Here is a 13,827-nt window from a genome sequence, read left to right as displayed (position 1 = left end):
TTACTTAAAATAAGAAATGAAATCCTTAACCCAAGTATTTAGGTACAATTGAACTAGTAAGCACTGAGTAAAAACGAGACAATGTGTTTTATACCACAGGGGTATAGTGGCCCCATATCCTTGAGGAGTTTATGACTATACACAGAACTATGAACATCTCAAAGAATTTAGTGATATGTTAATTTCCTTCTAGGAACGTTTGCTGGCTACAGTCTTTACATGACATGTATTATTATTCACATGTAGCAACAGTCACATTTGTGAATCAGATATCCCACCTACAAACTGACATACAGAATCTGCTGAATTGGAAAGAACATCTTCCAACACTTAAAAAAACTAACCTTCTCTCATCCTTTCCCCAAAATCCACTGAGCAAGCAAAGCAATATGTCTCATTAACTTATTTTTAGGAACTCAATTTTCCATACTTGGATAGGCTCTATCTATTAATCAACCTATGTATCAAGATATTTGCAAGTGGGCTGGCTGTACCCATGGAATTTCAAATGTGACACCCTAAAATAAAACAAAATCATCTTATCCAGAAGTCAACTCATCCTCATAACAATGTAAGTCATCATTAGTTCCCTACCTTTTTGGAACACAGGTAAGAACCAAGAAGAAAATAAAAAACCTTTCAGTAATCTATCTACAGGTCAAGGCCTAGTTTGTTCCCAGGCTCACAGACATTTCTCACAGAGGAGCCCCTCCTCCCATACCATGCAGGTCTATACTTTTATTAACTAGGCCCCCTATTAGATGCTAAAAACACAAAGATTAAAGCAGTGTTCCCCCTCCTTTTTTTTTGCCTGCAGGGGAAGCACTTTTCCCTTTGCAGGGTTTGTTAAACCTTTTCTTAAACAGCTAGATAATAAAAAATTTAGGCTTGTTAGCCATATAGTCTGTCATAACTACTCCTACAACTCTAACATTGAAGCGGGAAAACAGCCATAGACAGAATGAATGGGCACGGCTATGTTCCAATGAAACTATTTACAAAAACAGGTGTCTGGACTTTTGTCAACTCCTGCAAATCTTTTCTCCCTAGAAAACTGCACATACACATACAAGTTTAAACTTTATTTCAGAAGTTTCATGTGCCCCCTGAAAACCATGATTACTAGACCCTACTTAAGAATTCTAGGGCCAAAGAAATACATATCCTGCCCTCAAGGCATAGTTACTCAAATCTTTCTATATTATTCTACCAGTCTTGGTCCCCTGGTCTTTGAGCTCCAAACAGATTGAAAACAAGGGGGAGGTGGTGGAGTGAAAAAACACAGAAAGGAAGCAAGCAAAGAGATGACTATAGTCAGGCAAACTGGCAAAAGCAAAAAAGGTCAGCCTGATAAGAAAAACTACATAAAGCAGAATTTAAAAATATGACAGGCCACTTTATGTAAGTCTTATACAAACAGGTCCTGATGCTGTCACTTTATAAAATTATAGTCTTTGTGATAATGGGGATACAGGGAGTTTTTTTTAAAGATAGGAATTCTTCTCCATAGAAGAAATACAAATGGCTGACCAATAAGTACATAAAAAGATACTTAACATTATTAGCTATCAAAGAAATGCAAATAAGAACCACAATGAGATACTTCATACCCACTAAAATGGCTAAAACTGAAGACAGACTACGACAAGTGTTGGTGAAGCTATATAGAGAAACTGGAACCCTCATACACTGCTGGTGGGAATGTAAAATGGTATAGTGGCTTTGGACAAGTTTGGCAGTTCCTCAACATTAAAACAGAGTTATCATTTAGCCCAGAAATTCATTTCTACCCAGAAGAATCTAAAGCTTATGTCCACACAAAAATCTGTACACCACTGTTCACAGCATTATTCATATCAACCCAAAAGCGTAAACAATTCAAATGAGTCAATAAACAAAATGTGATATATTCACATAATGGAATCTTATTTGGCAATAAAAAGAATGAAGTGTTGATAAATACTACACTATAGATAAACCTTCAAAACATTATACCAAGTAAAAGAAGCCAGACACAAAAGGCCATATAGTGTATGATTCCACCTATATGAAATGTCCAGAATAGGCAAATCCACAGAGATAGAAAGTAGATCATGGTTCCCAAGGGGCCAGGGGTGGGGGAATAACAGGCGTGGGGTTTCTTGTTGGGGTGATGAAAATGTTCTGAAATTAGATAGCAGGGATGATTGCACAATATTGTGAATATTCTAAAACCACTGAATTACACACTTTAAAATCGTGAATTTTATGGTATGTGAATTAGATTTCAGTAAGTCATGATTTTTAAATAATTAATAAAAAGACAGGAAATCAATATATTTTAGAAGGAATCTAATTTACCAAGTCACTCATCCTTAAATCAGGATTTAAAAAGCACTTACTTTAATACAGCTCTTTACTATCTTTTGAGCATAAAGTCTAGTCAATGTTTTACAAACATGAATAACATACAGAGCCTTCTAAAGACAGACTTTGAGGACTTTCAACATTAATTTTTTTATGACTATGTACAAGCCACACTAGATATAAATTCATTTAAGTTTTATACAAATAAAACCATAAAACCAACCACCAACAAAAGTATTAACAGAATACATTGCAGGTTTTGCTGAAACAAAATAGCCATTTGCTGTGTGAATGTGGTTCAGATTGCTATCAGTTTCCCTTGAATTTGGCATGATATATATCATTTTTGTTATGTATCATGATGACAATTCATCCACTTCTTTTTATATGAAGTGCTCCAAACCTTCATTTGAACAGCATGCCATGACATCACACCACCAAGCTTTCTCTTAGAAGCAGATGCATCGTTATGTGTTAAGGTTAGACTAGATCTTATCTAATGAACCTGAGATAACTAAAGTACTACTACTTGGTGCCAACTGTAAACATAACTGAAATTTTATGACTAGTTTTTTATAAAGTAGCAATTTAGATCATTCAGAATGTTTATTTTCCTTCAGATCATGAAACACATTTTTTCATTCTCAGAGAACTCATGGACCCCACACACCCCACACAAGAAGAGTTCAATTTTCAGAAATAATGGGGTAGCTTAAATCATATTTCATCAACTCTAAAAATTGTACATTCTCCCCTATTTTAACATCTTTCAAATTGGGATATCTTACAATTGACTTAGTGTTTATTTTTCTTTTTCACTGTCTCATAAAATAATGTTGTGTGTTTCAATTGTTGCTACCTTGGATTCCATGAAATACAGCAGTAGGAATGCCATAAATAGTGGCTGAAGTAAAATGCAGGTTTAAATATAAATGAGACCAATTCAGTAATTTTTTAAAAAAGTGACCAAAAAGTAAACTTAAAAGGGCACCACCTCACTTATTTGGAAAATATGCTACACAAAATAAGAATCAAAATTTTATTTGAGTAGGAGGATTCTAGTTTTCTAAGCCATTATGAGTAAATTCTTTATGAGAAGAATTAATGTAAAAACAATTATCTCATCAAACAAATTTTATTCTAATTGGCACTCCCCTCTCTTTATGTTAAGCTCATCAAAATGGGGAAAAAAGTGAATGTTTTGAGGTAATTAAAGCTGGAGTTAAATTTACCCTGGATCAAACAAACTCAAGTCCCACAAACGACATAACCAACTAATTCATTGAAACTAACTCCTTGAGTATTAAAATGGGATTCATACCACCTATCTCTGGGTTCTTGAGAAAAGAAATTTAAATATGTATAAAGCATCTAGTTCCATTAAAGAAGTAAAAAAAAAAAAAAAAAAAAATCATGTTCCACCTACGTGAAGACTAGTTTTAGAAGTATACCAACACAGATATTCATAAATTACTTAGAACTGATGATAGCAAGCAATTAGATATATAACTATTTTGAATAGTAGTAGTTAGAAAGGCTTTTTACAGACTATGAAGCAATACCACATATCATAAGCAAGTTACAGTCACAAAGTCTCTATATTACTCAAGTACTTAGAACTGATCCTGTATCAACCAATCTTGTTAGCTGCCCTCACACATATCACAGAATCATCTTTGAACAAGAAAATAAAAACAAACCTGATTATACACATATTACATTTTTAATTAAATTAATACTCATTTGTTACAATTTCATTTCAAATAAATTACATTTTACAACCTGTACTCTTTATAACTGGTTAAGAATATACTTAAAAATTAAATGTAAATCCTAAATTACTACTTTAAATGATTCTGAATAAGCATTCACCCATCCTGTACTACCTTGTAAAATGCCTGCCATTAGCATGTTTCTCTGTTATTTCCATATTCTTGTCGAAACTAGAATCTGAAGAATTCTGTGCATTTTTTCTCAAAGATCTTAAAGCACGTGTCCGGTGGTAGGTTTCAACTTCCTTTACTGAAGACCCATCCTTTAAAAAAAAATTAAGAAAGCCATTAAATTTTTCTTCAGTCAAATCCCCAAGTTAAACTCCTCCTAAGATTTCTCTGTTATTACAAGTTTGTAACAACTGCTTTTGGTGCAACACCATTTTGAATCTCCTCAGGAAACTATAATAGTTAATATCTAGAATGATCATTTTATGATAAACAATTATCAGCGAAGTCTAGGAAGTGGCTAGTATAAGATTTATTGATGGTTTATAGTTCAATTTCGTAAAAGTAGTCTGGAGAGTGAAATTTTGGATCACTGATAAAAAGTTGTAGTAGTTCATAACAGTTAAGTACTCTTTTATTTTACAGCTACAGAAATTAGACAGATACACAGATACACCGTTGTCTGTCATGCAACCACTGGCAGCAACCTTAAAATGAGTGAACAATCAGAACTGTAATTTTTGGCTTGGATGACAAAAATGAGTTACTACTATCTCAAACAGTTTCTCCAAGATAATGCAACAACTGAATTTAAGAACTGTTTAGGTATGTTGATCTGTTGTAAAAACCATAAGCTCCATTTAACTTTATTTTTGCTCAATAGACTAGAGGCTCTCTAAGTTAGTGGGTTGCTTTTATGAGCTACAGAAGTTCTGTCATAAAGTATTCAAAATTTCATATATGCCTCTCTGAAATCATATAGAGCATACTTTTACATTAAAAAAGAAAGCACAAGTGCCTGAAAAGTCTATAATCCTATGCCTTACTACTCTAAAAATGGACAGTTTCAGAAAAGCAAGCAGTGTTCTTGTTTTGTTTTTTTTTAAATGAAATATTAGTGCGCCCCTATGCCCCTTAGGCTGGCTTTATCTGGTCATTCATTTAGTTTTATTAGGACATTGTGTTGTTTAATTTTGTTTCATGCACAATATTTGATTAATCCACAAGTAAGGATATTTATACAACGAGGATCCGTGTAAGAATTAGACAGGTACTTCATAAGATATTAAGTGATATGTATGATTTGTTCCCACTTTTATCAGTGTACTACACATTTAGGTAGGTGTATTCTTTTTAAAATGAATATCTACATCTTAGATGGGTGTAGTGTAACTTAAGACTTTCCAAGGAAAACTGTAAGGGGATCTATTTTCAGTTTCTCAACTTCCATATGTACTTTTTCTTAAAACTGATCTGTCTGAGAAAGCACCTTAATACAAGGCATCCTCTTTCATTTACCTCCCATTTTAGAAAAGAAAGTAGAGCCTCTCACTCATTCTGAATCTTACTATTGTGGACTGCTTCAAGTCATGAGAAACCTTCGTAAAGCCAAACAAAGAAAAACATTAGTGTAGGTGTTAAGAAATTGAATGGCTAAGCTAGGCAACAAATCCTTTCCTTTGTTAGGTGGTTTCCAATTCTTTGCTTTCAACAAAATTGAAAGGAGACCTAATCAAGCTAAGAGACCATTAAAAATGTTTGTCAAGTGATTTTCCAAATATAAGCCAGAAAAACTGAGTGCACTGCAACAAAACTCCTTTCATTACTATCTACTTATTTATGTGAACAATGTTTCTCAGTGCTTACATTTATTAAAACAATGAAATGGATGCCAAAACACTGTCTTCAGCAATAAGTAAGATTCATCCACAGATACATAAACTAACTGGTGTGGATGGGGGTCTTCAACCACAGGAAATTCTAACAAAGTATTACTTCCTATGTTTAATCATTTTAAATCAAAGTAGGGTTTTTTTGTTTTGCTCAATTGAATATTAATAATTGTAATTCAATATGGAAAATTTTGATTTCTTGGAGCGTTGTCATCACAGAAAAGCGGAAAAATTTCAAATTTTGTTTTACAAGTATGAAAGGATAATTAAATGACTTTTCAGCATAAAAACATATCAAGATAAAATGCTATGTTAAGTGAACTGGAAATACAAATTAAAAGAGGGAAAAATAGAAATAAGGTAAAATTTCTGACTGCTAAAAGAGCTTGTTCATGTATTTTTTTGTTTGTTTCAAGACATGTATCAAATAAGTATGGTTTCTAGACTCCAGTGGATATTTAAAGTCTGATGTAATACTTAAAAAAAAGTCAACATTAAAAGATGACAGAAATGATTTTCTTTGTAACTATTTAAACCGATGGGGGCAGAGGGAGCTTAGATGGCAGCTTAAAAATGTAAAAGATTACAGAGCTAAAAAAATTTTTAGAAACTCAGAAGAAAACAGGGGAAAACCTTCATGACATTGGATTTGGCAATGATTTCTTAGATATGACACCAAAAGCACAGATATCAAAAGGAAAAATAGGTAAGCTGGACTTCATCAAAATTTAAACTTTTACGCAAAAGGACGTTATCAACAGAGTGAAATAGAAACCCGGGAATAGGAGAACATGTTTGCAAACCATATTTGTGACCAAAAATCGCTATCTATGATATACAAAGAACTCCTATGTTCTAACAACAACAACAACAAAAATTTTTAAATGGGCAAAGAATTTTGAGTAGAAATTTCTCCAACGAATACACACAAATGGCCAATACATATGTGAAAAGAAGTTTAACATAACTAGTCATAAGGAAATACAAACCAAACCTACAATGAGATACCACTTCACACTCATTAGGATGGCCACTATCAAAAAAAAAAAAAAAAAAAAAGAGAGAGAGAGAATAAGTGATGGCAAGGATGTGGAGAAACTGGAACCCTTGTGTGTAAAATGGTACAGCCACTGTGGAAAATGATATGGCAATTCCTCAAAAAATAAAGACAGAATTACTGTAGGATCCAGCAATGCTACTTTTGGGGATATACTCAAAAGAAGTGAAAGCAGGGACTTAACAGATATCTGAATGCCCATATTCACAGAAGCATTATTCACAACAGCCAAAACGTGGAAGCGATCTTACTGTTCATCAACAAATGAATGTATAAAATGCACACATATACACACACACACATATACATAGTACATACAACAGAATACTATCCAGTCTTAAAAATAAAGGAAATTTTAACACATTGAAGTAACATGGATGAACCTTGAATATATTATGCTAAGTGAAGTAAGTCTGTCACATGAGAACAAAAATTGTTTCTTCTTATGAGGCTTCAAGAATAGTCAAATTCAAAGAGATATAGGAAGTAGAATGATGGTTGCCAGGGGTTGAATGGAGGGAAAATGGGGAGTTAGTGTTTAATAGGTACAGAGTTTCAGTTTAGGAAGATGAAAATTTCTGGAGATGGAGGGTGGTGATAGCTATAGAAGAGTGTGAATGTACTTAACGTTATAAAACTGTACACTTAAAATGGTTAAAATGATAAACTTTGTTATCTATATTTTATTACAATTAAAAAAAAAGCAAATGTCACCACATTCCTGGGAATAATTAAAAAAGGTTTGTTTCCATAGGAAAAAAGAAAAGAGGGGGGTGCTAAATACTGGGGAAAAAAAGATTCTCTGAGAAACTTGGAAGATTTAATCTTATAAGTGGTATAAGTATATCTTTGATTTGCATAGTGAGTGGCTTAGTTCATTCTCCCTAAATAAGCACTAGGCATCAAGAAAAGCTCTCCTTATAAAAATAAGGTCCTACTGTACAGTATAGGGAACTGTATTCAATACCATGGAATGGCCTATAATGAAAAATATGAAAAGGAATATACATATGTATAACTGAATCACTATGCTGTACACCAGAAATTAACACAATATTGTAATCTGACTATACATCAATTAAAAAAAATTAATTAAAAAAAAGTTTTTAAAAAGGCTCTTCTTAAAGCATGGAGAAAAAAACAAAAAACAGGTTTTTGGGGAATCACCTATATAGAAGTACACACTTGGGAATTTAAAAGTATCAATAACTTCCAAAAATGTTTCATATAAAAGCAACAAAAATTAAACCAATATGTGTACATTATAATCACATAATGAAGAAATGCAGAGATGAAACTGTCACCCTTAATTCCAGCTACCCACAGATAACCACTATTAACATTTTGGTGCATAAACCATTCTTATGCAAACATATTCACACAATTTTAAAACTGGGATAATGCTATTTATGCTCTGTAATTTTTTACCAGTAATACAACCATTTCCCCATGTCATGAAATATTATTCCAAATATCTTTTAAAATAAATGAGCAGTATTCCAGCCATTACATGAATCTATTTAACAAACTGCTTAATACATTACATTTAGGTTATCTGCCATTTTTTGTATGTATTATAAATACCTCTAGATGAACTATCTTGTGTACATCTGATTTCCTGCAGGAACCAGCAGCTATTAAAAAAGTCCCATCTTAACATAGCTAATCAAAATAATTCTCAAGAGGTAAGTTAAACACCAACAATTAACAGTAATTAACACTGGATGACTGAAATGGAGACTTTCACTACTATCAATTTTTCATATTTTTGCAACATGTATTACTAGAAAACATTTTCCTAGCAGGTGAAAAACAAAGAAAACATACTTAATCTGAAAACTAAACCTAGAGATATAGTGTCCTCATTTATCCTTTGGCTAAAATATACTTCAATATTGAGAGCACTGATAGTTCTTTAAAAGTGAGGGTTTTAAAAAAGGAAAAAATTCATTTCATTAAATTTAAAGTCTGTTATAATCTTGCAGAATCAGTAAGTTAGTATAGGGAGCATGCAACAGTAACAAAAGGTCTTCCCCAAAGCAGACACAACTGCATAATAGAAACGCTGTTAATTTTCCACAAAAGAGCAGGCAAGCTTTAAATTCATAACAAAAAAATATAAATGGGAGTCAGCTGGTTGAGTCAATTCAAGTATCAATTCAACAAATGAGGTTAAATAGGATTTTTAAAACCATAGTTATAATATTGACATAAAATATATTCATCCAGACTTAGGGCTTCTTGAAAGCTTGAACAGCAGTATACTCTAATGCACAATGGTATACATGTTATACACAGAATGGCTGTGATATCTCTCCTTAGCTTCAGCTTTAAGCACTGGTGTGGTCAATTAACTACCACAAGTTCCAGTAATTTGGTTTCTAACTCTATAGCTCTTTCAGTGGATCTAAAACTATCTCCTAATAGTTAAGTCCAATCGCCAATTCTACCTCACTGACTGCGATGAAGTTGGTCACTCCTTTCTTTGCTTTGATCTTTTGTTTACATGATACTCTTTTTAAACCTAATTCATCCTCTTCTCCCCCTTAAAATAAAGCCAATTCTCCAGATCTTAAATATTTTTGTGTTTTCCTGTTTTCATTCACCTTCAAGAATTCAACTATCAAGTCTATATAGGTGACTCCCAAAGAAAAATAGTCCTAACTTCTCACCAAACTCTGGCATCATATTCCCAATGGTATACAGCTTACCTCTTTAGCAGGAAACACTGCCTTCCCTCCCTGTATCTGAACAACTCTCAGACCCCTTGCAGTACTTTTGGACTTTTTCTCGGTCCCTCTTAGTACCACCTTAACTTACGCTCTAGTTTTTTCTGCTTTGGTCTATTGCGATAATAGTGTTCTCAGTAAGAACTCAAACTCTTAAAGATAGACTGCCTAGGATTGATTCTTGGCATGTCACTTGGAGCTGTATAATACTGTTCAAGTTACTTAAGGTAGAGACTTTAGTTTCCATATCTGTAATAAGGATGATAATAGTAATAGTTACTTTATGGAGAAAGTGCATGTGTGAATATTAGGTACCTTGCCTGGCACCTAACAAGTGTTATACAAATGGTCGCTATTAGTATTAACATCTTTTAACTGGTCTTCCAAACTCCTGATTTGTTGACTATAATCCCTTCTAAACACCAGCTTATCAGATCCTTGTTCTAAAAGTTGCAAATTCTAAGCCTAAAATCAAAGGCCAGCCTAATACAAACCAACAAAAATAGACTATTTATTATTACTGCAAAACAAGTACTCTCAAATGCAGGGAAGCCATGTTACTCAACTCTAGGGATCAACATTTAATGCCACATGTCAAAATCCTCTACAGAGGAGACATAGAAGAGAGGAGTACCATGTCTCAAAAAGGTGTAATTCCCACTGGACATCCCAGCCTGGAAAAAAGCCTTTTCACCATACAACAATGAGCTAAGTGCCACCTGCTCAACCACCACATACCACTGATGTGGCAAGACAATCAACAAAATATTCATTACGCACTTACTATACTCTAGGTTCTCTTCGAGGTGCCAAGAATTCACAGCTAAACAAAAGGTCAAAATCCAAATCTCTATAGAGTTACAATCTGATTTGGGGAGAGATAAAAAAAAACATTTAAAAAGTAGGAAATTACAGAATATTGAGAAGGAGGTAAGTGCTGGGGAACAAAAAACAGAGTAAAGGGGCCTGTCAATGAGTGGTCTGTAATTTTAAATAGGGTGGTTAGGGTAGGCATCATCAAAAAGGTAGAACTTTAGGAAAGACTTGAAAGAGACTGATTCCTAGGTTCTCCCAGGTAGGACTCACAGCTCTATCAATTATTATAAAGGTGAATTTGAGCAAGCTTTAAGTCTCTGTGGCTCAGTCCTCTCACCTGCAAAGATAATCATATATCTTATAAGGTTATCAGGGTTGAGTTAGTATTTGTAAAATTCTTGGAACACATTAAGCACTATGAGTTCTGAGGTTTTTTTTTTTTTTTTTTTAATTTAAAAAAAGGTAAAAGGTAAAGGAATGGCTCATGCAGATATTTAGGGAGAGTGTTCCCAACAGAAGGTAGAGTAAGTGCAAACGTCTTGGGATTCAAGGAGCAGCTAGGCCAGAGTGGCTAAAGTAGACTGGGTTTTGCAAAAGGGAGAATGGAAGAGGATGTCGTCATGAGGGAAGGGGGCAAGGAAATGTAGGACTGCTCCTCAAATTTTAAATTTTACTCTTAGGGATTTTTGAGCAGAGGAGTCACCAACTGTTTCGACTTTAAAAGATCACTCTTTAAGCTATACTGAGAACTGATTTCTGGGGGAGGAGGGCATTAGAGGGTGGGAAATAGGGAGGCCAGTCAAGAATCTATTTTCATAATCCAGGCAAGAGATAATGGCTTTGAAAGCAAAGCCAACAGAATTTGCTAATATGAAATGAGAGGAGTCATGAGTGACTGTAACATTTTTAACCTGAGGAACAGAAAAAATGGAGTGGCCATTAAAATTGACTGTGGTCTTAATAGCTGACAATGACTGAGTCCTAATCATAAGCCAAGTGATCAGGTAATCTCCTTACATGCATGATGACATTTAGTCCTCACTACCCACATGGTGGGTTATCACCCCTTTCAACAAGTATAGAAAACTGCACATTATTGGAACCCTAAGGTTCAAAGCTAACAGTTCTTTATGGTACTTAACCAGTATTCAATACAACATTACAGTCACAGGATCTAACATTATTCTGAAGATAATAAACAATATTTACTGAAATAATTAGCTTTTCTGAACATAGGTTAATAATTCAAGGGACTGAGTTCACTGGAGAAGTGTCCAGCCTCCCCAGAGCTCTAACAACTTCTGCCTATGATTGAGAAACAGATCCTGAAAGGCAGGAAATTATTTGTTTTACAATTCTGAATCACAATTTCAGAGACTAGGCTCTCTCATTCCCCTTAGCACTGACAACTCATTTCATATAGTGACCACTCCCCTATCTACATTTTGTCACTCTCTCCCACCACACATACCTCTCCTTGGCCTCTCACTGTGACCTTCCAGTTCCTAAACCTCTCTCTGGTCTTATTTTCCCACCCCCACGCCTACAACAGAACTAGGCTCCTTCCTGCTGCCTTAACTTTCACTAGCGTTGCTTCCTCAATTTCTCCAGCCTTTTGTTAACGCTGTCTCCTCCACCTCTCTTTTAGCAGCTGGGGTGGGGAGGTGGAGGGACTCTCCCTCGGCGTTAAGTCCGCCAAACATCCTAACGGTACTTCAGACCCAGAAGGAGAAGCACTTCTTTTAAGAAGACTGTACTGCTCCACCAGCTTGGAAACCTACAGACCTTCTTCATAACTGAAGCATGACGTAAAAGGAAGGGAAAGGTGGTGGAGGCAGAGAATCCAAGTTTCAATTTAATTTTAGATCCACCACTTACTGATTACCTTCTTGAGTCCGCTTTTCATCTGTAAGATAAATATCATAACTCTCCATTCCCATGGAGCCGTTATGATGCCCAAGTGAAGAGGATGTACGTGAAACGTTGCTCTCCATCCCTTCACATTACGCAACCTGGTAGTAGTCACTGCGCTGATTACCGAACCTCTCTGGATCGTAAATGAAGGTCAGGGAACCTGTTAAAATCTTTCTATCCCCCGCGGCCCCTAAAACACTTATTACGCACACAGTAAGCGGTCAGTAAATGCCTCTGGCTCTCGATCGCTGCGAACCTAGGGCGGGAGCCTGGGCGACTGGTTAGGGAAGGGTGTGAGATGGGGGATGGGGCAGCCCCCAAGCCAAGGTTCGGCCTCCAACTGCACTTCGTCTGCGTAGGGCTTCGGTTTCCTCTCGCGTAAAAGTAGGCAGTAACGCACTGCTCAGCCCTCCTCCAGTCAGCCCCATCTCGCACCCGACCCACACCCCCCTTCGGGCTCCGATCTCGAGAAGCCTTCCATTTTACTTGTCCTCCACCACACTCCGGCCAACCCGCCCCCTCCTCAGCGCCAACTGTCACCCGGACCGCCCGCCCATCCCCCGAGGCCCCACTCGGGCAACGGGCCGCGGACAGTCCCCCAGGCCCGGCCCGAGGGGTCCGCCCCAGGCCGGTACTCACGCCTGCGGCGGCCGCGGTGACGGCGGACTGCTCAGCGGCGCCGGCCGAGCGGAGCCGCCTCCGGCCGATCTGCTCCAGGCTGAGGAACTCGTTGGACAGGTCCAGGGAGTCCGTGGCCGAGGCGGCGGGGTGGCTGTGCAGCTCCAGGCTGCTGCGAAGGACCACCATCTTCTCTGCCTCCTCGCCCCGGCGGCCGCGGCGGGAGACGCACCCGAGGCCGGGCAACAGCCGCTCAGGCTCTTCCGCGCTCCGAATTCTGGCGCCACAAGCTCCGCGCCGACGGCCGCAGAGCGCGCGTCTGGAATCCCTCCGCCGCCAGTCCCGCCCACGCCACCACCCTACGACAGCGGGCTCGAAACTTTCCTCCCATCTGTACAGCGAAGGTCTTAGGGCCGAATTTGAGGAGAGCCCGCACGGACAGTGTCGAGGGCCCGAGCGGAAAGCGACGGGAGACTACTGACTCCTTTTACTTAGATAGTTCCGGCTCGCTGAGCTCGGCGGAGGGAGACGGTGAGTAGTGGCGCGAGATCCCTTTTGGAATTTTGGCGCGTGGACGCCGGCGGGGGAAGGGAGGCTCCCGCCCGCTCTGATTGGCTGGTGGGGCCTGGGGCTCCTCCCCGCCCCTTCCGACACCTGCCCTCCGCTTCCCGCCACGCTGGATTCAAATGCAAAATGCCCAGTCCTTGACTGCAGGCGGGTAAGCACTTGGCTTT

At 37.3% G+C, this 13,827-nt stretch overlaps 1 protein-coding gene across 1 annotated transcript in view; it reads right to left on the bottom strand.

The window, feature by feature from the left end:
* Positions 1 to 13,323, bottom strand: part of ATAD2 (ATPase family AAA domain containing 2) — a 58,388-nt gene extending 45,065 nt beyond the window's left edge. The window contains exons 1-2 of the mRNA XM_032467718.1: positions 13,115 to 13,323; positions 4,233 to 4,381 (exon numbers count right to left, since the gene is read on the bottom strand). Coding sequence (XP_032323609.1) covers positions 4,233 to 4,381; positions 13,115 to 13,282 — 317 coding nt within the window. The 5' untranslated portion in view covers positions 13,283 to 13,323. The remainder of the gene's footprint in view (positions 1 to 4,232; positions 4,382 to 13,114) is intronic.
* Positions 13,324 to 13,827: the final 504 nt, after the last annotated feature.

This window comes from Camelus ferus, chromosome 25 (assembly GCF_009834535.1).
Source record: "Camelus ferus isolate YT-003-E chromosome 25, BCGSAC_Cfer_1.0, whole genome shotgun sequence".
NCBI lineage: Eukaryota > Metazoa > Chordata > Mammalia > Artiodactyla > Camelidae > Camelus > Camelus ferus.
The sequence above is the reverse complement of the archived record's forward strand: the minus strand, read 5'-3'. Positions and strand labels throughout refer to the sequence as shown.